Source organism: Pteronotus mesoamericanus, unplaced genomic scaffold, assembly GCF_021234165.1.
Source record: "Pteronotus mesoamericanus isolate MK-2021 breed Mesoamerican mustached bat unplaced genomic scaffold, CSHL_Meso_final contig_52, whole genome shotgun sequence".
Taxonomy (NCBI): domain Eukaryota; kingdom Metazoa; phylum Chordata; class Mammalia; order Chiroptera; family Mormoopidae; genus Pteronotus; species Pteronotus mesoamericanus.
This window is the reverse complement of record NW_026555189.1, coordinates 2,258,144-2,283,047: the sequence shown is the minus strand read 5'-3', so window position 1 is coordinate 2,283,047 and position 24,904 is coordinate 2,258,144. Positions and strand designations below refer to the sequence as shown.

Genomic DNA, 24,904 nt, shown 5'->3' with positions numbered 1-24,904 from the left:
TCACTTAATTTAGGTTCTTGTGTAATTAAGCTGTTGGTAGATCAGGGGCAGGTAAAGTCACTCCACGAGAGGGAGGGTAGAGTAGGTCAGGTGGGGTTTTTCTGAATGATGTAAGGATGGAGGCTATGTAGAAGCTCCTTGCTGGCCCCAGAGAGATACCTGCTCTTGTCAAGGAACCCAACAACACTGCAACCCAGGAACCCTAGTTGGAGGATTCGTGGCCTGTCAATGGCAGCCCCAGTCACAGGATTCCTCAGCTGCAAAAGCTCAGTCACTGTTGTCCCAGTGAGCACCAGGAAGAGTTCACCCACTCATGGTTTATCAAGCCATCTTTTGCCTTGCCCTCAGCATTCTAATTCAAACAGGCAAAAACAGAGAAGGGTGGGGGTTGAAAGAAGAGAAGAGAGATGGAAGCATTCACCATTGATTAGCACTTAATTGGAATTTTGTTCTCTATCAAGCCTTTACTGAGCTGATGTTACCTTGATGTTATGTAGTTTGGTTTCAGGGGTGTTGGGGGAGGGTAATGGTGGTTCTCCCCATTTTACATATGAAGAAACTGAGGGCCTCAAAGGGTCACATAAATTGCGCAAAGCCATTAAGCAAATCAGAGGACAAGCCTTGACTGGAGTTGAGTTCTGTCTAATATAAAAGCTTGGTTTGTTTTCTTATGCTTTGAAAAATGGCCTATATGTACATACCCTATAAATATGTCTAGATTTGAAAGTGTCTTTGATACCCCCAAAGGAGGAGTTCTCATTATGGTTCTTGGAATTCTGGTTGAGACTCTTCTTTTTGGGGGGTCAAGGGCAGAGTTTTTACCTGGTGGATTTCCTGTTGGGTATGTTCTCCCGGCAGGTAAATTAGGAAACTTGTGGACAGTTTGGGTTCAGAGGAATGCTGGATTGATTTTAGCCAGTGTTATAGAAAAGGCATTCTATTTCTGTAAAAGGGAGGAGGCATTCTTGTGGTGGACACCAAAAATCGTGTGGTCACTTTTTTTTTATATTTACAGGAAATAGGCGCGCACAAAGATGAACTCAGCTTTGAACAGTTCCATCTCTTCTATAAAAAACTTATGTTTGAACAGCAAAAATCGGTAAGGTGATTCTTGAGCAAATGATTGAATGATGTTTTTATTTCCCCTGTGTCTCAAAGTCCAGCACGTTCCTAAGAAAACCAGAGAAGTCTCCTTTCTAGTCACAGAAATGTGAAGCGGGGATGGCAGTGACATGCCGTTTTCATCTGGCAGGCTGGCGAAAGTGTCAAACGTGAGGGTGCTGTGGCGGGGACGTGGGGGACGGGGCTCGCCCACCTTCCTGGTGGGAACGTGAATGGCTGTAGGTCTGATCGGAATTTAATCTAGGTCTCTTAAAATAAAAAAGTTCAACCACCTCTACTGTACAGTCTCATTCTGGGAGGAAATTTATCAAATTATTAATAGTAACCATCTCTGGGTTAAAGGATTATGTGCATGTGCCTACTTTTTATACTTTTATTCATTTTTATGGGAATATATTTTTTAAGATAATATGCTATTTTAAAACTGAATTAAACGAAAATTGAGTTTTTAGATAATATGCTATTTTAAATTTAAAATACATTTTGGCCCGACAGTAGCATTTTGCAGACTCTGTTTTAAAGAAATGAAAGCACTGGGACCTAAGAATGTGTCGTTAGATTGTTTATTGCAGCATTATATATGCGGGCAAAGTCCCTGGGCACCACCTGAGCACCTCTCAGTGCAGGAAGAGCCGGGTGAATTATGGTCCAGCCGTACTCCGCAGCATCATGCTGCTGCTGAAGAATTCTGAGTCGGTTGTGTTTCTGTTGATGTGGGAGGATACTCCTGCTATTTTGTTAGGAAAGCCAGCAGCAGATTCATGCAAGGAGCTGGTCCGATTTTTTATAAAAACAAAACAGAGTACAGTCATCATCCTATATATCATTTGTGTGTGTTTTTATGAACAATGAGAAAGTATGGAAAAATACACACCTCACATTTAATATTGATTTTGCCCTGGAGGATTTTGAGAAGATGAACAGGAGGAATAATTACATTTTTCTTTGCACACCTCAGTTTTCTTTGACTGGGTCCAAGCTGGTCCATTTCTTTTGCAATAAAAAAAAGTCCCATAGATTATACAGTTTATAAAGTGGGGCATTCAGTACCCTGCTCGGAGCATAGTGCCTCCTGGGTGGCGTGCACACCACAAACAGGAGCTGCTGCTGTTACTGTTGGCAAAAGGCTTTGCAGGCTGCAAAGGTGGGCCCACAGCAGAGCTGACAGGGGGCAGAGAGTAGGCGGGACTTGGAGTCAGGTGGATTATCTCGTTCTTCCCATCAGCTGTGTGATCTTGGGCCAGCCACTGACCACTCCCAGCCTCAGTGTTCTCATCTGTGTAACGGGCGGTGATGCCTGCCCCACTGGGCTCTGGGGATGGCTGAGTGAGGGATTGGAAGTTAGGAGTGAAGGCATTTTTAGGTATGAGTGTGAAGTGCTGGAAGACAGTTATAATTGCCTTCTACGTGCAGGCCAGCAGGCTGGCCGCAGGGCGAAGCCTCTTGATGGGTGACCGATGACCACGTGATTTTGGATGTCTCCGAGGCAGAGAAGGAGGTAGAGAAGTGGGCGAAGCATTTCCTGTCTGCCTAGAGTGGGCAGAAATACATTATTTTATAGAGTAAAAAACTGCATTGCAGTGTGTTCATTTTTTCACATATATAATAATTAGTTCTTGTTTGCCAAATACAATAGAAAGGTTGTAGGCATCGGGAGTTGAAAGACCTGGATTCTAGCCCCAACTTGTCCTCTAATGACCAAGTGATTTTGGGGAAAGCTGCCTTTTTCCTCCTCACTCAGCCTCCTCTATAAAATGAAGGTATTAAATTGGGTTATTAGTTATAAAACTTTTAAAACTATATACTCCCCTCCCCTTTTAAAATATGGAACCTTAATAAAAATAAATCCACTGCACAGAAACTGATCAAAACTCTTTTTTAGGTTAAAATCTGTAACTTTTATTTATAGTCAATTCTTGAGAACGATGAAAATGTTTTGATGGCCGGGTACCTATAAAATAGAAAATAATGACAATTGCTGTTTGATGCAATAGACCGGGATTGATAAAAACTTGATTCACTCAAGATGAGTGGTTGCAAGTAACAGTTTTTATGATCAGTTGCCTTTAAATTTCAAGACACTCTCTCATCCAACAGATGGCAGGCAAAGCTTGAGAATAAGATTTGCAAAAAAGTGATTTCACATGCCAGCAGATAGGTTAACCCATTGATAATCTCCATTGTGATAAAATTCCATGTAAGATATAGTTCATCCTGCACTTTTCAGCATGGTTCGTTTTAAGGCTAATGTATATGTGTTTGAGAGGGACAACGGAGAGAAAGAAATTTGAGTCAGAATGCGCAGAATCTCCAGATCCCCTAGAGATACCCTGCATTGTCCATTTTTGGGGAAAAGACGTCTGTACCCGAGGTTGTGCTTAATGATCAGAATGCCACATTGGGCCTGCATTCGGTTGTACTTGGCTTAATGGTTTTAAATGGCTTTTTTCTTTAATGAACTGCCTAAATTTAAAAGTTGGAAATTTCCTACTAAGACCCAGATTTTTTTAGCTTCTCTTGAAAAAAATTGAGACCTGCCTATTTATGGGTCCTGCGTTGCCCGTGGTGACGTCTGAGCAGAAAGGAGGTGGCATTCCTGGTTTGCCCGGCCCTCGCTCACACCCAGCTTTCTGCTAACTTACATTGCCTACCAGGCCCTAAAGACTTTTTGGGTTGGCAACCTCTGATCTCCTCCCTACCCCCAGATACTGCACCTACAATATTAATTTAGTGACTTGGAATTTGAATAACAAAGCCCCAAGCTCTGTAGATAGTTACTGGCTGGCTTGAGAAACAGCACTGCCCTTGCGGTAGGTAAATGCCCCTCTCCTAACTGTTAGTGTGTGATTTACCTCCTGAGCTCTCCTGGGGAGCAGAACACAGGAGAGTATTAGTCGTGTGCTGTTAGGGGCTCAGCTGGATTTCTTGGGCTCCTTGGGGAGACTGGGCTATTTATGGTGATTGATGACCCCCAGACCTAAATCCAGGGATGGGTTCCTACTCATCAATAGCTGTAGGTTTTCAATTTGAGGTTTTCAGTTCCTCTTTGTATCTAACTACCTGCTTATGCTGCTGCTTTCAAGCTTCAGAGCTTTTAAAAGTTAGGCGGCAGCAGGAAGATAAGAAATGTAATTCCATGTGTGCCCCCTGGCGAGGGCGTGTACCTTTCTCCAGGCTGTAGTAACAATATTATGTACGCAGATCATAGCCAGCATTTTCTAAGTGAGAACTCTATGCTGGGTGCTGTGCTGGGTGTTTTATGTGCATTTAATATTTACTTCTTCTTACAACCCTGTGCAAGGGGCACTGTTATTATCCCCGTTTTACAGATGAACAAACTGAGGGTCTGAGCAGGTCCTTGCTGGAGGTTGCTCACCGGTGAGCCGCAGCTAGGGTTTGAGTTCTCCTTCGCCCACCTTCAGTGTCCCGTCAACTGATTGTAATTTTTTAAACTTTGGTATTGAGAAAATCTCAAATGTATACAAGCAGAGATAGTAGCATCGCAGAGCCTCATGTAGCCATCAGCCAGCTTCAGCAATGACCAGTCAGCTAGTGGCCATCTTATTTCATCCGTGCTCTTACCCACTTCCCTCTTCTCATGTGATCTTCTATCAGTCTTCCCTTAAATACTTTAATTTAATGCTCTGAAATATTCAGGACTTGACATGTAGCAGTGAGGATATAGGAAAGTTTCTGTGTTCACTGGTGCGGGTGCTGGTTGGGACAGTTGTTTGGAGAGCTGGTTGATGGAATCTGCTGAAGTTCATGTGCACACCCCATGTCCAGGTGCTTTCCCAGCTAGGAATGTACCCAACGGAAGTACTGCCATGGGTGGGTAAGGATATAACAAGGACCCTCTTTATAATACTGGATATAATAGCAGAAAATAGCGATATGCATGTTATGGAATACAATGTGGGTTTTCAAAGTAATGAGGCAGGATTATTCAAGGTTGTAGAATAATACTATAAAACTTGAAAAGGCAGCAAACAGGTTGGGAGACATGATGTAATATATTATGATAAGATGTAATTACACTAAGGTCCATAAAATAAACCCTAGAAGGAAACCTGTTAAATTATTAAGAGTGATAGATTTTCAGGAATAAGATTATGAAAGAGATAAGGAAGACTTCTGCCTTTTGCTTCATAAGTTTTGGTTATATTTGAATACTTACAAGTCACACGAATTACAAAGATAATGTAAGAGAAAAAAATCTATTTGCATTAATAAGTCACACAAATTACAGTGTTAAATTATTAACCCCCAAAATCTGTTCATTTGCATTAAGTGGCTTGACTTGTCTCATGTTCTTATTTTGTGCATGTTTTCCGTCTGTTTTTCTATTGCAGATTCTTGATGAATTCAAAAAAGACTCCTCTGTGTTCATCCTGGGGTGAGGCACCGCCTCTGGGCTACTGTTGCTCAGGGTGGGCATGTCGGTTACGGCGCAGAGTGCAGCTGGCCGGCCCTGGGAGGGCCGCCTCTGGGGGTGGGCGCGGGCGCGGGCGCGGGGAAGGGCAGGGGTCCTCCTGCGCAGGGACTGGCCGTGCCGCCCCTGTGGCGTGGATAAGCACGAGCAGTGGCAGCAGAGTTTGTGGCGTGTTGGGAGGGTGGCCCAGAAGTTGCTGTAGAGAAGCCGGCATGCTTCAGGGCCTCCTTTCCTGCAGTGCGCTTTGTAGAACATGACTGATGAAGAGGTTTTCTACAAAAATTAAAGCAACGTTAGTGGTCAAGCAGGTTTAAGCTGGTATAAATGGCTGGTCAAGCAGGTTTAACTGAATTAAAATAAGTCAAAGTTATAAGTGCTTCACATGGTTTGTGGCAAAGACCCATGTATAATAATAACGATATTATTAAAAAGTAAGTGCTGCAGGACTTGTCAGGCCCTTTACTTGTCAGGGCTACCGATTCCCCGAGTAGGGGGTTTATAAAGTACCCTGTGTTTCCTGAGCCTTACTGCCCGAGAGAAAGGTTTTCTGCGGAGTTAATAGCCCCTAGACCATGGTTTGCGGCACAGCGACCTGGGCCAGCTTTCCAGGACTAGCCCTCATCGATGCGGACACTCCAGCCATTATTCCCTCTGTCACTTTCTAAACGAGAAACCTCAACCCTTCAGGGTGTATACAAAAACCCGAATCTGATGTTTACATGGTATTTTAATGAGAATATTAGTGAATTAATGAAAAGATATGAAGCAAACTTAGGAGGGTGGTTAGCAAAGAAGGTCAGAAATACACGCATAATTGAAGACCGTAGACTTTTGGGAAACCCTGAGTGGTTAGCAAAGAAAGAAAGTTTAAAGCATGTTTTATCTCCTATATTTTAGAAAGTCCCACCCGCACCCCACTGGCAGTGGCTCGGGGACAAGTACAATTTCCCTGGACAGCTCTGTTCTGCAGAGCGCTCTTTCTGTAGGATCCAGGGCTGCCTGTGCCTGTCCAGTGAGGCCCTGGTTTCCTGATGGCCATGAACGTCCTCTCTCCAAGGCCATCCGTCCGCAAGCTGCTGGTCGAGGTGGAGTCTCCCTTTATTTAGGGTGAAGTGCTCCCTCGTGTCACATGGAAAATTCTCCCAACAGCAGGCCTCTGCTGGCTCCACGGCCCAAGTCTCGCATGTTCCTGCTGATTGTCCCCATCCACCCAGAGTCTGGGGGCTTTGTCTGGCACCACTCCTGCTTCAGAGCTGTCGGCGGCTCAAGAAACTCTGGATGGTGGCCTCTAAGGAGACACTTGGATGGGGCCCCAGTCACTTCCCCCGCCGCCCCGAATGCCGCCCATGCCAGCGTCCCCAGCGTTTGCTGTGCACACGCACGCCCGCGCTCTCCCTCCCCTTCCTCGGCGCGGGAACGGCCTCAGAGCAGCTGAACTGGCCTGCCCTCGGGGTTCCTGTGTCCTCTTTGAATCGTCGGTCAGGAGTGTCATCTAGGTCACCTTTGTCTTCCCATGGACAAGCCTGCTCCTGGCACTGAGGAGGGTCCTGGCAAGGTGTCCACTGGGGGGAATGGCCTCTTGACAAGCGAATTGTGTGCCTTTCTAAATACCCTTCTTTCCCCGAGGGCAGCAACACTGACCGGCCGGACGCCTCTGCTGTTCACCTGCACGACTTCCAGCGGTTTCTCTTACATGAACAGCAGGTGAGAGAACAGACGGGTGGGCGGGGGAGATGCCAGGAGCTTCCTGGATGGTTTCTCATCTCCTCACCACCTGCCTTCACCGAGCCACCTGTAGTCGTGAAACAGCGGTCGTCTCCCTGACCAGTGCCACTTTGCCGTCACAGACTCTGGAATGAGAACGGCCTCATGTTAGCCCTTTGTCAAGGCACAGATTAAGGAAGGGGCAAGAGTGAGAGTTCTCCAAGGCAGGCAGGCTGGCAGGGTGACACCCTCCAGGCAGGATATCCTCACCTGGCTGGCTTCTGCTGCTTCTCCTGGCTCAGCTCAGGTGTCACTTCCTCAGGAAGCCACCTCTGTCTGATGGAGGATGTGACTAAGGCGGCGAGCCTAGGTCCTCTGGGGGGATATAGTAGCACAATTGTCCTTAAATAGATGACGTGTGAGAAGTCTCCTAGAGTGTTCGCCTACAGGCTTCAAGCTGGCAGCAGAGTCGAAGTTTTGTGTCGGCAGTGGTTTTCCGCTGGCGGTTCTGCCTCCCGGGGCAGTATCTGGAGACGGTTTTGGTTGCCCCAGCTGGGGGTGCTGATGGCATGTCGTAGGCACAGACCAGAGAGGTGGGTCAGCATCCCAAAATGCACAGGTCGGCCCTCCCACAGCAAGGAATTACTCTACCCCAAGCGTTAATAATAGTGCCCAGTTGAGAAAGTTAGACGGAGATACAGCTGAGATCCTCTCACTAGTTATGTGACCTCGGGCAGGTAGTTTGACCTTTCTCTACCCTAGTTTTCTCTTTAAAGGGGGATGAGAGTCCCACCCCTCAGAAGTATTGCATTGAGCTTTGTGTATATGTGCATGCATCTATATGCATAGTTACATATCTGTTTCAGTGTTTTATTTATATCACTGGAGTCTAGTTTACATTTTCTCTCTTTAGTTTTTTTGTTTAATAGACCTTTTTTAGAGCAGTTTTAGGTTCATAACAATATTCAGTTAATTTATATTTTAAAAATCTTTGCATTTCAGAATGTTTTAAACATGCACAGAAGTAGCCAGGTTGGCATCGAACCACCATGTGCCCATCACTCCAATTTAAAAATTATGAGCATTTGCCAATTTTATTACACCTCATCCTCCATCTCACACTCCTGTGTCTCCCCTCCCTTTTCCCCTTCTTCATTTCTTTGCTGGAATATTAAAGTAAAATGCAATGTATCATTAAGACAATGTATCATCATCTCCTTTGTAAATAGTCAGCATGCCTCTTATGAAATGGACTTCTTTTTCTTAAAAAAAAAAAAATCATTCTAACCCCCTTCTCATACCTTGCATACTGAACACTAATTTCTTTATGTCATCCAATGCACAGCCCACGTTCAGATCTCTTTGATTATAGAGGAAGCAATGGACAGACACACAGCACGCACTCCGCACAGGGCAGCCACCCCGGAGGGCCCAGGCAATGGTGGTAGCCCCTGTAACGCGGTGGACGGTGACTGAAGCCATTGAGGTGTCATGCTTTCTCCATGTGCGGGTTAAGTGTGAGTGGTCAAGAGAAGGAGTGTTTGCTCAGCCTGAGCCACCACCAAGAGGAAATAAAATGAAGGGGAGAAATTAGTTCTATTTGGCACAACTGCACACGTGGTACTGACCTGCCAATACAGTGAAGCCAAGAGAGAGGCGTATGGTTTCTTTATTTTGCCATACTCTTCCTTGCACTGGATTACTTGCCTTAGTAGGGAGCTATTGAAATATTAAACCAGAAAAAAAAAATCCATAGCCAAAAGCTTTTCTGAAAGAAAGGGTTTATTGAGCCAAATGCTGGTCAGAAAAAGACCATGTCCTCGAGCACACAGTCTGCACCACCAGCAGCAGGGCCGATGGGGACAAACGTCCGCGGTCCTGGAGCTGACAAGCTCGTCTATGGAAACAGTGTGGGGAAGAGAGATCTAAGTCGCTTTGAGAGAATTTCCATTGGTTGCAGATGAAGGGGGTGGGAGAAGGTGAAGCGGGCTTGTCCTGGGATCGGGCAGAGTCCGAAAGGAAGAGGCATGTGCTCCTTTGGATTGGCGGTGGGCAGCAGTCCGGACAGCTCATTTGTAAGCAAGAAGCAGAGGCACTTGGCGGCCAGTGGCACCTGGCTGTCCTCTTTAGATCGTTGTGGAAATAGCCCCCTGGAAGGTAATCCAGGGTTTCGACATACACTAAGGAGTGCAAGCCATCTTCTGTTGGTTTCACCCTGCAGTTAACTGATAAATCTCTCTTGTCCCCTCCTTCCACACACTAGTCTGTGGTAATTTAATTTAGGGCATCTCAGAATTTTCTCCTTGTCAGCAGTTACGTGGCTAGCTGCCTGGGGACAAGTGGCCCTATATCCAGAATTCACCACCTAGTGCTGCTTAATTTTATGGCCAACTCACCCCCACTGCCCCAGCCCCTTTGTTGGGCTGCCCTCAGAGCAGGGATATGGACCAGGAGCAAAGTGCGGACGCTCTCCACACGTGAGACAGCCCATGAGCGTCTGTGTGACAGCCTGGCTGACTCGTAATGCCCCATGTGCGCAGTGCTCTGTGAGGGGATGGCATGAAGTGGAGCCAGTCGGCTAGGATATTCGTTTGGTGTGATGGATGCTCATATGTGCAGTGATCACTGTAGCACTTGGTGTGCAAATTAGTACAGGTTTTCCAAGAAAGCACTGGGCAATATGAAATTAGAATAAAAACTTTGAATAAAGGGTATATACTTTGACTAAATAATTGCCCTTCTAGGAACTTATCCTAAAACAATAGAAATGCAGCAATTTCAATAGAAATGAAACCCAGGCTCAGGAGGGATAGGTCTCACTGTAGAAAGGGGGTTAAGAGGAAGACCTTAAAACCAATGTGCCTGAGTTGGTCTCAAGCTCATTGTTGGGTCAAGTTACTTAATGGCTTGACACCTCAGTTTCCCCATTTACATAACGAGGAAAATAGTCTGTACCTGCTGGGTTGTGTGGGTTCACAATCAGCCACCGCAGGAGATTTAGCACAGAGCCTGGTGTGGTCTGTGCCCAGCTGTGACTGCCATCCCCACTTACTCCTTTCACTGTTATTTTTATTTTCACTAATAATAGACTTCTCGCACAATACCCCACACCAAGTACATTAATTTTTTTCACCCCCATATTGTATTTTAAACTCCTTCAGGGAGAAGATTTCTCTCTCTTTTTTTAATCCTTCCCTGAGAGAAAGAGAAACATCGATTGGTTGCCTTCTTGTAAGCACCCTGACTAGGAATGGAACCTGCAACCTAGGTATGTGCTCTGACCGGGACCTGCGACCTTTTGGTCTAGGGGATGATGCTCCAACCAATTGAGCCACACTGGCCAGGGCAGGCAGAAGATCTCTTATTGACAGTCATCAAGATTCAGGCTATGTCAGCTAAGTGCCTGTGCTTTTTACAAGAAAGCTTTGTAGAAGGAAGGAGGAAGCTTCTGGTCTTTTGGGGACATCAACGCCTGGCAAGGCCTTTGCATGAAGTGTCCTACATGAGTTTCATGTTCTAGAATTCAGAGATTGTAACACTTCTGTATTCAAATGAACTGGCTGTTCCCTAGTCTCCTGGCTATTTTGTGTCCCTTATCTAAGTTGATTTGCAAGAATCAACAACAAGTCTCATTGTTGATACGTAACCACGTGCCAGGGAGGCCGTTTCTCCACCACCTCATTTGTGTCTGTCTGTAGGCAACTTTCATACATCCTGGTCTGACTCTTCCCATCCAACCACACCCACACATCAGCTTGCACATTTGCATTTATTATTCTTACAGATAGAAGCTTTAGAATACTTGGAACCCAGAAAGCATTAGTCAAAGTTGAATCTATGGGTCCTCTTTTCTCCCTTTGCCTGATGGATACTTGGGGTTGTAGGGTTTGGAGAGGAAAACAATGAAGTTGCTTTATATTAGGTGTTCTCACAGAAACTCTGTGCATGGATATTATTACTCCCATGCTGTGGTTGAGGAGGTGTAGAGGGGGTATGTGCCTTGCCCAGGGACCAAGTCACCCTGATGGTCTGACATAATTTTTCTTACCAGAGTCCTCTTTTTGGTGATGTCTTGTTCTCTTTGTCATTCTAAGGAACATTGGGCTCAGGATCTGAACAAAGTCCGCAAGAGGATGACAAAGTTTATCGATGACACGATGAGGGAAACTGCGGAGCCCTTCTTGTTTGTCGATGAGGTGAGTGGGCTGCTTGTGGCAAGGGCTGGTTTTCTTCCAGCTTTCCACTGGTCCTGTCTGTAGACTTTGTTCCCTGAGTGCGCTTCTTGCTTTTGCCCCTAGAGGGCGTTTGCTGCCTGCGAGAGCATGGTGGGCACACCAGATTCAAAGGTTTTGGGGGTTTCTGTGAGCTGCTGTAATGTAAGGGGTGCACTTGGCCCTGAGTGAGGCCGCAGGGGAGGTACGACTGAGGGAGAACTGGGAACTTGGAATGTCGCTCCCGGAAAGCAGAGTGTTAGCCCAGTGTCACTCAGTCTTCAATTTTTTTTTTTAAAGGAATCAACAATTGGGATATTAAATTTCCTGCCTTCTAAATGCTATGATACTGTTAATGTTCTGTTTATCAAGTTGATAGGTTCACACATGCTTATGGCATTATTATAGCTTAAAACTGATTATATGTGGGAAGCGTATATTCTTGTAGTAAGAAATATTTTAGGATACACATTAGAAAGGAAAATCTTGCCAGTGAAACGCGTGTCAGTACAGCCTGTGGCTGCCCGAGTTTCTGCATGGAAACTTGGATCAGGGCGGCCTGGAGACCGTCTGCGGAACTAATGTACCTGAGCTGCCATTTCCCTGGGCTGGCACAGGCCAGAAAGAACCAGATCTCATCCATCCTTGCCTTCATCGTGGTGACCTGTCTCTGTGTGTGTGACCCCACCTAGTTCCTCACATACCTGTTTTCACGGGAGAACAGCATTTGGGATGAGAAGTATGACGTGGTGGACATGCAGGACATGAACAACCCCTTGTCCCATTACTGGATCTCCTCATCACATAACACGTGAGTTTTGCCACCAGCCTGGGATAGGTCGCAGGTGACGGGTGATATGGCGGGCATTCCAGTGCGCTGCTTTGGCAAAGTGTGTGGGGAGCGGACAGAGTGCAGGGCCGCACTGCTCAGACGGGAACATACGAACGCTTTTGGAAGGCGTGGAGGAACGTACCTCTCTTTCCCGGTTGGCATTACAAGGATCATCCTTTTTCTGTGGCCCTAAAAAGTCAGTCATTGAAGCTGGTGTTTTCAGTTTGGGCATCTCGTAGTAGCCACAACAAAGCAATAGAATTAGTCATCGAACTGATATTTACTGTCTATCCTGTGCTTGCTGGATACCGGGGGTATAGAAGTAAACAGGACAGGACAGAACAACACTGTTCTCATGTGCTTGGAGGGGAAAAGACCTCCTTTCACTCTTAACAAAGGACAGGAGTTGATGAGAGAACAGGTGGTGAAGTGAGAAAGAGGGTTTTAGACAGGGGGGCAGCATGTGCAAAGCTCCAGGGTCGGGAGGAACTGAGAGGGGTCTGTTAAAACTAGACTGTAGAATCGGGGTTGGGGGGTATTGTGTGGCAGGAAGGGAGGCCGGCGGGGTCAGCTCAAGTGGAATCTTTAAGTGGCAGCAGGGGCAATGGGAGCCTCTGTTGGCTTTTACGCCAGAGAGAAACATGCTCAAATTTACATCTTTGGAAGATTACCCTGATTGCAAAAGAGAGAATAGGCTGGAAGAGAGAAATGGTGTTGCACTTAAGTCCCAGTGTTTAGCCTGCTTTACACGGTGAGAGGCTGAAGGCCTTGGCATCCGAGACTTGCAGATCGGTGCTTCCCCAAGTGTCATTCCAGGCAGGAGCTGGCCAGGCCCTGAGCTTATCTGCAGGCATTTTGGACAGTACAAACTGATTTCATGGTTCTCTCTTCCCCACTGCGTCCATTGGTGTAAGAGTTTGTGTCTTAGAACCGTGAATGTTACCACACCCAGAAGACAAAGAACTTAAACTCTTAAAAAGGGAACACGATAAGGAGGAGAGTGCATAAAGATACATATTTTTATGTCTGATGGATGTAAGTTCCACCAATAGCTGTTGATCACCTTTTCAATGCCTGACTCTCTGATATCAAAATGTTGGCCCATCTCTGCCCTGTTTAGACCCAGGGCCGGTGGGCGGCCAGGGGAGAACCGTTAATTTATCATATGCTGTAAATCTCACTCCTGACACCCTTTGACCCAGTTCTCAAAAAAACACATGGTCTCAACCCTCCACGTGGATTACCAACGTGGTTACTGTTCACATCCTGTGACTGTGGCCTGAGTCTAAGGCGTGGCCACATGATGGCAAGTTTCTGGCCCAGATCCTAACTGTGGGCCTTCCTAGACAGGAAGAGAACTCAGGCTTTGGGGGCTTGGGCTGAGAAGTTCCCCAAAGACACCCTGAGGTGCAGACCCACCTTCTCTCCTTCAGGTACCTCACAGGTGACCAGCTGCGGAGTGAGTCATCCACGGAGGCATATATCCGCTGTCTGCGCATGGGCTGTCGCTGCATTGAGTGTGAGTAGCCTTTTCCTGGTGGAGATAACGCCTACTTCTGACTGAGGCTAATTGTCACTGCCAAGTCCTCAGCTGAGTGTTTGCGCCCCCTACGGGCCAAGGTCACAAGTCACTCTTCTGGCTCCACAGCCTTGGAGGAGGCTGGGGCAGGGAAACCATTGGCTGTTCAGCGACCTCTGCTCCCCCTTGCTGAGCTCCCCTTCCCCGCTGCTGGGCAGGCACAGATGGGGTCCCCAGTTGCTCTGGCAGGCAGGCAAAGATGGAGGGCCTGCCCCCCTTCCTGAGCTGGCCGGCCCCTGCCACCTGCAGCTTGATGCTTTTTTTGTTTTAAAGGTGGATAGTCGGGGGTGGGATTTGGGGGGACAGGCCAAGGGAGAAACCGGTGCTCATAGCATCTGGGGTAAGGGATATGGTCATCGGTGGCAGGGACCTCTCCCTAGAAGAAAATTGTGCCCACCACAAGGAGTGGTGTTGAGGCTGGACGGGTTGGAGCCCAAACCCCATCTGGGTAGTGTTCTGATACAACGGAAGGCCTGGGAGGCCGGCAGCGAAGACGGCTTTCCTGTCCTTCTGTCCTCCCTCGATTTCCTTCAGGGCTTTTTGTAGAGGAAGGCAAATAAATGCCCTTCAAGTTTTAGCAGCTGGCCCAGCTCTGGATGCCATCCTGATCACAGTCGCTCACAGACTCCCCCATACAGGTGATTCCTGCCACCTGGACATGCCCAGGGCCCAGCCGCTTCCTCCCTTCTCCTTACCTCTTACTCCCTGGCCTGACTCAACCTCCAGAGGCTCATAGGTGTGCTAGGCTGGGAAAAGGCACAAACCACTGATTTAGGCTCCAATATTATTAAAAATTTTTTTTATCATGGTATCAAACTTTAATAGCGCTTATTCCTACACAGTATTACCTATTTATACTTTTTTTCCCTGCTCAGGAAAGAGCAAATGTGAAAAAATTAAGTTTGACGCTGTCAGCTCCTATTACCTCTGGAGACGAAAATATAGGGGATGTTCACCTTCTACATAATCCAGTTCTGTCTGAATGTTTTACTATGAACCTTTAAGAATAAATTTTCATATTGCTACATATTATTTCCACTAGCAGAAAAAGCATGCCAAGGTTTAGACAAGTAAGATCAGAAAATAAAACACAACGTACATATCTTTTTAGAAGAGAAACATTTAAAATAGTTTCTTTTGGAAAAATGTATTGAATTACAAAGGGAGCTTTATTTAAACAACTAAAATCTTCCTACAACAGCACCGGTAACACCCGTCCTCATGTTGGTGGCTCCTAAGTGTAATTATTAGGTTTGTCCCCCATGTTCTAGTAACTGAGTCGGCATGGGGGTCAGGACTCATCTTGTAACCGGCCAGGCACGTGTCTGCCATCCATGGACTTGTGAGGCGGTGGGTGGCGGACAGGTGGTGAGGCTCACGTTTCTCCCCACAGTGGACTGCTGGGACGGGCCCGACGGGAAGCCCATCATCTACCATGGCTGGACACGGACCACCAAGATCAAGTTTGATGATGTTGTGCAGGCCATCAAAGACCATGCCTTTGTCACCTCGAGGTCAGTTGTTTGATTTCCAGGTGGTTCACTTTTAAGGGAAAGGCAGCTGAGTTTGAGCAGACAGACAACCCTCCCTACCCCACACGCAGACACCCACAAAGACACAAACATACCAGTCCGGGCTTCTTTCATTTTGACCAAAGTCACTGCCAAGTCCTTGGCTGAATGATGGCGCCCCCTACAGGCCAAGAGCACAAGTCACTGACTTGGTCCAGAGCCTGGAGGAGGCTGGCACCGGGAAACCTTGTGGCAGTTCGGGGACCTCTGCTCCCCCTTGCTGAGCCCACCTGCCCCTCTGCCGGGCTGGCACAGTTGGGGCCCGCTGCCGCTCTGCCAGGCAGGCTCAGATGGAGGGCCTGCCTCCTTGCCCCTGCCCCCCGCAGCTTCCCTGTGATCCTGTCCATCGAGGAGCACTGCGGCGTGGAACAGCAGCGCTACATGGCCAGAGTGTTTAAGGAGGTGTTTGGCGACCTGCTGCTGATGAAGCCCACGGAGGCCAGTGCCGACCAGCTGCCCTCGCCCAGCCAGTTGCGGGAGAAGATCATCATCAAGGTAGGCGGTCTCGGGCTGCTGTCATCCGTTCAGGCGAGCCAGAGGCCCAGCGCACAGCTCCAGGTCCCGCTGCCCTGGCTCACGGCGCTCTCCTTACTAACCTGTGACCCCAGGCAAGGTCAGTTAGCCTCTGGGTGCCTCTGTGTCCTCGTCGGTCTCGGGGTGGGGGTGTGGATAATAATAGAACCCACATGGTCAGCGTGCCGTGTGAGAGCGCTCAGAGCTGCACCTGTGCCATTGCAGGGATATGGAAATATGAGCTCGTTCATTCTTTGGACAGGCCTTCACCACGCCCCTTTCCGAGGTGCTAGGTGCTAGGGGTGCTCTTACCCTTGGGAGCTCTCAGTCTAGTGTCGGGGGTGGACTGGAGGTGGACCATTGCCCCCAAAAGGCTGCGTACGCTCATGGGTGGCACGCCAAGTGCTATGAGAGAGATGAGTGCTGTGCCCAAGAGGGCCAAAGATTCTGTGGAGGGGCTGACACTGGGTATTTGTGTGACTAGGGTAAAGAAACCAGATATATGGCGGCTTAAAGCGTAGAAGAGTTTATTTCCTCTTCATCTGAGGGAGAGTGTTCTGGAAGCTTTGAAGTCCAGCCCACAGGTCACCCAGGGGCCCCATGTCCTGTTCTGTACTCTCCCAGGGAAGGGGTTTTCAACTGGGGTTCCACAGATCCCCAAGGAATCCACAGATAGAATTCAGGAAGAGTGACATGTGAACTTTGGGGGAAAATGTTGCCTCTTTATTTTTATTAACCTATAAGTAAAACGTAACATTTCCTTCCATTATGAATATTGGCAACAAGCCACTTGGGGCTTTGTTACCAGCAGACATCACAGGGATTTTCATATCACATTCAGTTACGGCAGATATTTCAGAGTAATGTTGTGCTTGTCACAACTTTGAAATTATGGTAGTTATTAGAGCTGCATCTAGATCTGAATATAAGATGTTCACAAAGAAAGCACATCTTTTGTATATTGCAAATATTTTTTATTTAATAGACTAATAATTGTATTTCAACATAATTAGTTTCTCTTACAATCTTTTTTAAAAAATATTTTATTTATATATTTTTAGAGAGAGGGAAAGAGAGGAAGAGAAACATTCATGTGAGAGAGAAACATTGATCCATTGCCTCTCGCACTTGTGCCCTGACTGGGGACTGAACCCACAACCTAGGCATGCGCCCTGGCCGGGAATCGAACTCGTGACCTTTTGCTTTACGAAACGATGCCCAACCAGCTATACCAGTCAGGGCTGTTCTATGATCTTATACATTATAAATGTTGTCCTGAGAAAGGGGTCCTCAGTCTTTTATCAGACTTCAGAGGGAGTCCAAGGCACGAATGGCAAAGGCTCTGCCCGAGGGCACCGTTCTTGTGTGCGTGGTAGAGCTCCAGCTCGCAGGAAGGGGAGTGTGCAGGGGTCCAGGGCCAGAGATTTCTGGTAAATATGTAGATGTCAGCTATACACGTCCTAGTCTGCCCTGTTCAGCACACAAGAACCTAGTCAGATGACCATACCACCTGCAAGGGAGCCTGGGATATGCAGTCTCTAGTTGGGCAGCCCTTAGTGGAAGGAGCAAGACGGATTTCATTGACCACTAGCAGGCTGATATGAAAGGATGGACAGGTGCGTATTAGGCAGATACACTGGGAACGATCCCTATGTGTCAGGTCATGGTCTAGTGGGGAGACTGACCCATCAGCAAGTAGTACCCAACAGCGTGAGTGGGCATCGGTGCCCTCAGGTCTAAGAGCCCCAGCGTATTTGGAGGATTTGGCTAAGGTCCTGGGGCATTTTTCTCTGGGACACCAAGGGAAGGCAGGACAAGAGGTGAAGGGAGCTGAAGGTGAAGGGAGGTGAAGAGGTGAGCCCAGGCGGGTCCACAGCTTCTTGGGCCCTTGGTCACTGAGTCTTTAGGGGACCTCATGGCATTCCTGTTCCAAGCTCAACTGACACTTCCCTCTGTTTCTATTAGGACAGCTCTCTGTGTGTCCCCAGGGATTTCCCGCTCTTGTTTTCGGGTGTGAAATTGCCTTTTAGGACAACCATTGTGCCCCCTGTGGTACTTCATGACTCACCCCGTCCTATTGCAGGGACAGGGGATGGAAATAGTGTTCGTGACCCAACCAGTGTGTGCCGCACACTGGCCCAGGGCGAGGCCTGGCCGTGTTCGCTTATCCTGTCTCGTCATAACCCCGTGAGGCCTACCCAGGCGGGCCCCCAGCCCACTTCACCGGTGTGGGCACTGAGGTCTAGAGGTTAAATGGCTGAGCTGAGGTCACTCAGTTCTTGCCAAAGAACTAATTCAAGGCTGTTCAAGCTAGACCACTTCTGTCATGCTTCATTGTTTACCGGTATCTTACCTGCCCCCTGGCTTACAGGATCCTACAGGGGTGTCATTACATCCAGTTGACAGAGGAAGCTATTGAGATGGAGAAAGAGATTGTCACATGGCCAAGGGCACACAGCTAGTAAGGGGACAGGCCTTGAATTCGAACCCCAGTCTGATTCCCAATCCTGAAGTCTCTTCACTAGCTCACCACTACCTGGGATTTACAAGTGCTTTTCTTGATGGGTGGGCAGTACTCACCCAGGTGAGCGTCTTGTTGTTGTCCTCATGTTAGGCTTACAGGTGAGAAACGTGAGGCTCCACGAAGTGTGGTCGCCTGCCCCGCGTCCCACAGCCGATGAAGCAGCAGAGTGCTGTTTGCACCGGGTCTTCTTCCTCTACATCCTCAGTGTGCCCTCTGCCGCCCCGCACGCCCTGTGCCCCCCGGACTGGCTGCGACCCCGCCGTCCCCTCTGTGTGCTGGAGAATGTCAGGCACACAGGTGGTATCATTGGCTCACTGAGTGTTGATTGTGCACTTACTCTCTGCTAAGCTAGCACAGGAGATTCAGCAGGAAATGAAACAAAGTCCCAAGGAACCTTTAACCATTTTTAATGGTCTACGTGAGTGGTCCTCATGGGACTTACATTCTAGCAGGGAAGATAGAAGCAAACATAGATACATAGAAACACATGGACAAAGAGTGAAAAATAACTATGAAGGGCTAGAGAGTGAATGAAGGGGTAGGAAGGGACGTGTGGGCTATTTTCAGATCAAGCAGTGGAGGAAAGTGCCTCTGAGGAGGTGACGCCGAGCACAGAGCTGAATGCCGTGAGAGGAGCCAGGCCGGGAGGCATACAGCGCGGAGGGGCTGAGGCGCGGCGCGGCGCGGCAGCGGGTGTCTGCTGGCTCAAACGTCCTAGACCTGCGTCTTGAGGGGATGGGTGATCTGTACTTGTTCCCCTCAGCATAAGAAGCTGGGCCCCCGAGGCGACATCGACGTCGACATGGAGGACAAGAAGGACGAACACAAGCAGCAGGGCGAACTGTACATGTGGGATTCCATCGACCAGGTGAGCCTCTCACACCCCTTCGCAGAGTCCTGTGTATCCGAGGCCGGCGGGAGGGCTCGGGGAACATCCCAGCCTCACTCCTGTTTTGGCCCGAGGGAATTTATCATTATAATGAAACTTTATTTTTCTTTTATGTTTTTAATGTTTTATTTTGAAATAATTTTTATTCAGTATAACATGCTGTATACTTAAACCCACCCATACAAGGAATAGACCCTTCGCCCAGGTTCCCCAAATACTAACATCCTACATAGTCAGAGTATGGTGACTGTCACCAGGAAGGTAACCCTGGCACAGTACTGACTAATCCATGGGCCTTATTCCACAATCACCGATTTGTCCACTAGTGTCCTTTTTCTGGTCCAAGAACCAGTTCTGGATGTAACAGGGCAAATGTCCTAACTCCTTAGTATCTTCCAGTCTGAGATAATTCCACTGGAAACCTTATTTCTTGGTGAGAACAGGCATTTTGAGCACAAACACCACTTCTCATATCCCTTAACCTAACATGCAAATCCACTTGAGCATACTTTTACATGTCTATTCTTACATCCTAGAAAGAAACATTAAAAATGGTTAAGACTTAAATAAAGAATTAAGTCATAATCAAATCTTGAAGAAAGGGTCTCTAAACAAACTGGCTAAGAAATCCTGTAAGTCTTAAAAAGTGAATGGAATAGAAAAACACAGTCATGAGAACATAAAAAACAATCCCATCATTCATAAAGGTGTCAAATTAAATATGGAATAGAAATTTGATATTAAGTCATTTCTACCCTTGGATACACTGAATAGAAAAGTTCGGAAAATGCCAAAAGAAACTCCAAATAAATAGATGTTTTAAAAGAAATGCCTCAAAAGGGGTCAAATTTTGTGAAACTACGATGAATGTCTACAAAAGTGGGAAAGGCAAGTCCCTAGGTAATGCTGGGGTGATGGTGCCCAGCAGGGACTCTGCGCCCCAGAGTGGATGGGGTAGGACTTTGGGAACAAGTTAATGCTGGTTGCACTTTCTAGAAATGGACTCGGCACTACTGCGCCATCGCCGATGCCAAGTTGTCCTTCAGCGATGACATTGAACAGACCATGGAAGAGGAACTGCCCCAGGTAGGCGGAGACCTAGATGGCTCCTCTCATCTCTTTGGGTGCCAAGGCCTCCCTGGCTCTTCTCTGATTGGCTGGCTGGCCTAGAGCTTAACCAATGAGGTTTGAGGGTGATTCCTGCTCTTTGAAGGGTCTGAATGGCATGCGCTGCCTTGAGAGAATGGGGTGAGGGGGGGCTTTGGATGTTTTGTCTGGCCCACCCCCTGGCCTGGTCTCCAGCGTTACCTTCAGGCTGCTGGCCATCCTTGGTACTACTTTTGGAGTGTACCTCCCAGGGCATTATGGCTCTCAGACTGCCTTTGCAATAGGGTGAGGGTACTGGGCACCCTTTACCCCTTGTCTCAGGACCCCAGGAGGCTACCATGGGAGGGGGTATCTAGAGTAGGTTAGCAGGCAGGTGGGGCCTGTGGAAACTGTCTTCCCAGACCTCTTGAGGTGAGGGCCAGCTGAGGCGAGCCTCTGTTTGTTTTCAGTCCCCTGAATCAGCACATAAAGAGGGACCAGTCTCATGATGCTGGGTGTCTGGTGCAGGTTTTCAGAAACCCCTCTTCTCTTTGTGGCCCAGGATACGCCCCCAACAGAGCTGCATTTTGGAGAGAAGTGGTTCCATAAGAAGGTAGAGAAGAGGACAAGTGCTGAGAAGCTGTTGCAGGAGTACTGCTCTGAGACAGGGGGCAAGGATGGAACCTTCTTGGTGCGGGAGAGCGAGAGATTCCCCAATGACTACACCCTGTCCTTCTGGTAAGGGCCCTCTGCCCTGGGGCATGCCCGCTGCCTCCTTGCAGCTGGCCAGATGGGGGGGCTGGGTGGCAAGTAGTGGGAGCTCAGGCCAGACTTGGGCAGGCCTGGACCAGAACCAGGACTTTGGTTAGTGAGCTGTGTGGGACAGGACTTGGGTGAGGTGGGGGAGGCCCCAAAAACTTGGTAATCAAGATTAGTGATATTTCAATGCAATATTTTAAAAAATCAAACGTCATGTGAAAAATTGTGATGAACAAAATAGCAACATTTTAAATAAAAACAGGATGTGACTCTGCACTTAAGACAATGTAGCCTCACTCACCTTCCCCTAATTCCAGCCCTGGGTCAGGTGATATGACCCTGGGCAGCTCCCTCAACCTCTTGGATTCTCGCTCCCCTTGTCTCTAAAACAGAGATTCTAAAATGTCGCGAGCTTTCTCATTCATTCGTGCATTCATTCACTCACTCATTCATCTACACCTTCATTCATTAAAAGATATTTATCGAGTGCTTGCTCTGTGGTAGGCACTATGCTTTAGCAGCATCAGACGGACAGGGTCTCTGTCCTGGTGGAGATTAGCCTGGTGGGGAAGATGGACAATGAAAAATTAATCATGCGAAGGATATGTAATTGTAGTTGTGGTAAGTGCAACGAGAAAAATGCAAGCTGTTATGAAAGTCTGTTAGAGAGGGATCTCATGTAGTATTTGGGGCAGGGCGAAGTGATGGTCAGGAAAGACTCCCTGAAAGAAGTGGTGTTTAAATTGAGACCTGAAGGATAAACATTACAACAAAATACAAAGAATCCTGGTAGCGAACACATTCTTACCACGTGCCAGGCAGCATTCCAGGCACATTTTGTGTGGGCTCTTGTTTAACCCTCAGGACAACTATATGAGGCAGATACTATTATTATCCTTGTCTGACGACTAACGTAATACAGAAGCTCAGAGAGGACAGGCCATGTGGCAGAGTCAGAATCTGAACCTAGGTCTTCTGGCTCCAAAGTAGGAGTTACGTAGGTAAAAGGGGGCAGTGGGTGGAAGAGGGAGGTAGAGTGTTCTGAATCCAGAAAAGGACCAGCCTGTGCTAAAGCCTGGGGTCTATTCTCGGAGCAAAGGGAGGCCTGTGTGGCCTCACACAGTGTCCCCCTCTCAGGACCCCTGGCTGCACTCCTGGCCCCTGCCTGTGTCCTCTGACGCCCCGGTGCAGGAAGGCCCGCCCACCTGGCCTGCGCCCTGATGTTGTCCCTCTGCCCGCAGGCGGTCTGGCCGGGTCCAGCACTGCCGGATCCGCTCTACCATGGAGGACGGGGTGCTGCGGTACTACCTGACTGACAACCTCACGTTCCCCAGCATCTACGACCTCATCCAGCACTACCGTGGGACGCACCTGCGCTGCGCCGAGTTCGAGCTCCGGCTCACCGACCCCGTGCCCAACCCCAACCCCCACGAATCAAAGCCGTACGTGAGCCCAAGCTCTTGGGGCAGCACATCCATGGGTTTAGCCGGGTACAGACGCCTCTGCAGGTTGTGGTCAGCCATCAGAAACGCCTCCCCGTGGGTGTGCCAGGGCCCAAATCCTCTGGGGTCTGTTCAAGTTCCCAGGGTGGCCCCAGTTTCCAGATGCCTGCTTCCCCTTACTTCGGCCCCATTTCTTTCTTCTCCCTTTCTTCTACTTTATCCTCATAGTCCTGAACTCCTGGGCCTCGCTTTTCAGAGATTAATTTTGGCCCAGCGATGCCTCTCTGTTTGTCAAAGATCATTCCTGTTTGTCCTGAAAGTGAACAAAGAAAAAGTAATGGTAAAGCTTTCCCCTTCATTTTTACCTGGTAAAATGAGTATCAGTAATGACTTGCAAAGGGTTAACCAATTCTGGAAACAAAGAAAAATACAAAAATCTTTAAGCAGGAAGCTGTTAAAGCACACATTGCTGAGAAAGCCATATAACTTACAGCAACTTTATTTTTCATTCTTCTTGTTTATATTCATACAGTTTGCATTTTAAATCTTGCTATTTCACATCTTTAAAAGTAAACAAGGACCAACGAAACAGGAAAGAACCTGTCTAAAATACTACGCCCTGTGGTCTCTGCCTCTGATTCTCTGTGCCACCCTCTGATACTGGCAGTTCAGAGGTGGGCAGGTGGGTAGGGTAAAGGTTGGTTCATTTATTCTCTTGTGCTTCAAACAGACCCACTAGGTGAACATTTCACCCAGGTGATGTCTTGGTGGTCTTTTTACAAATGTGATCTTCAGAGGCGTTCTAGATGGGAGGCCCACTGGATTTCCATGGCGGTTTCTGGGGCATTTAGGTGTCCTCAAGCCCGCTGTGTCCCCCTCTGTGGGCGGCCCCCTCACCTGGCCATTTCCCGGCCCTGTGCTGCAGGTGGTACTATGACGGGCTGAGCCGTGGAGAAGCAGAGGACATGCTCATGAGAGTTCCCCGGGACGGCGCCTTCCTCATCCGGAAGCGGGAAGGCAGCGACTCCTACGCCATCACCTTCAGGTAAGCACGGAGAATGGAGCCTGCTGGGTGCCCTCCTGAGGAGGCTCAGGAAGGTCAGGTGTGGAGGACAAAGGGGGAACTGCAGGCGGAGGTTTAGCTCAATGTTCATGTCCTAGAGGGTCAAAAAAATGACGGCAATAATAATAACAAAAGCAGCCTACATTAATATGTGCTTTCAGTGTGCCGGGCACTGGTCTATATTCTTAATGATCTGTGATCATGATCGTTATTTTTCAGAGGAGGAAACTGAGGCACAGAGAGGGTGAGTAACTTGCTAAAACGTGCAGCCAGTAAGTAGTGGGGCCGGGATTCAAACCCAGGCGCTTCTGGCAGCCCAGGTCAGTGATGTTACAGAGCTGATTTCCTCCCAGCTTTACTTGCCACCCAACACTGCCAGTGAGAAGGTCGTGTGGAACACCCATCTCTGTGACTGGTTCTCTGCTTTAATTTCACTCCTTGATACCGGACTCCTTCAGTTTCCACCGATGATGGTGTTGGAGGTAGACTCCAGACCCACTTCCTCATACTGCCCCTCCGTCCTCCTAGCCCCTGTGGATTCCTGACGATGCTAATAGAAGGCTGGCTACTGTGAGTTCCTAACTAATGTCCCAGGCATTGGGCTGCCTTTAAGGCTTCATCTGGCTGAGTCCTTCACTGTAGCTGGTGAGGGGTAGATTCAGTTACCACAAGTAAGGATATGGAGGCTCAGAGAGGTAAAGTGATCTGCCTAGAGTCACACAGCGTAGTCCTGGGCTGAGCCGGAATGCCTGACTGGGGCCTCCTCCCCTCCGAAACCTATGCTCTTCACTGTGAGGTCACAAGCAAGCGGCCTTCAAATTAGGTCAAACTGGGCCTGGGGCTGTTTTGTTCAGCCTACATGGTGATGTTAAAAACTGAGAAATTGCACTTGAAAATTCAGATTGCTGCTTATGAAATATGGGAGGAGGTGGCAGCTGTGGGCCCAGGCTCTTACATGGTGATGGAAGTCACCAGGTGACCGAAGGGGCCCTGGCGTGCCCAGGCTGCTCCTGTTCCTTCCAAGCCCACTGGCCGGTGCCCCTGGGTCCCCTGCCAGGCTGCCCTGCCGCCCCAGCTACCCTCGAGCTGCCTTCTTATGTGTGTGGTGGCGGGTCGGAGGCAGAGAGTGATTGCCATTATCACTGCTATTTACCGAGTACCTACTGTGCGCTGGCTC

The 24,904-nt window shown here is 48.3% G+C and overlaps 1 protein-coding gene across 1 annotated transcript in view; it reads left to right on the top strand.

The window, feature by feature from the left end:
• Positions 1–24,904, top strand: part of PLCG2 (phospholipase C gamma 2) — a 133,792-nt gene that overhangs the window by 58,587 nt on the left and 50,301 nt on the right. Inside the window, exons 6-18 of the mRNA XM_054579135.1 lie at positions 1,016–1,099; positions 5,475–5,518; positions 7,186–7,258; positions 11,353–11,454; positions 12,162–12,280; positions 13,735–13,820; positions 15,274–15,394; positions 15,778–15,946; positions 19,252–19,356; positions 20,374–20,463; positions 21,026–21,201; positions 22,464–22,664; positions 23,590–23,709. Of these exons, the coding sequence (XP_054435110.1) occupies positions 1,016–1,099; positions 5,475–5,518; positions 7,186–7,258; positions 11,353–11,454; positions 12,162–12,280; positions 13,735–13,820; positions 15,274–15,394; positions 15,778–15,946; positions 19,252–19,356; positions 20,374–20,463; positions 21,026–21,201; positions 22,464–22,664; positions 23,590–23,709 (1,490 nt within the window). The remainder of the gene's footprint in view (positions 1–1,015; positions 1,100–5,474; positions 5,519–7,185; positions 7,259–11,352; positions 11,455–12,161; positions 12,281–13,734; positions 13,821–15,273; positions 15,395–15,777; positions 15,947–19,251; positions 19,357–20,373; positions 20,464–21,025; positions 21,202–22,463; positions 22,665–23,589; positions 23,710–24,904) is intronic.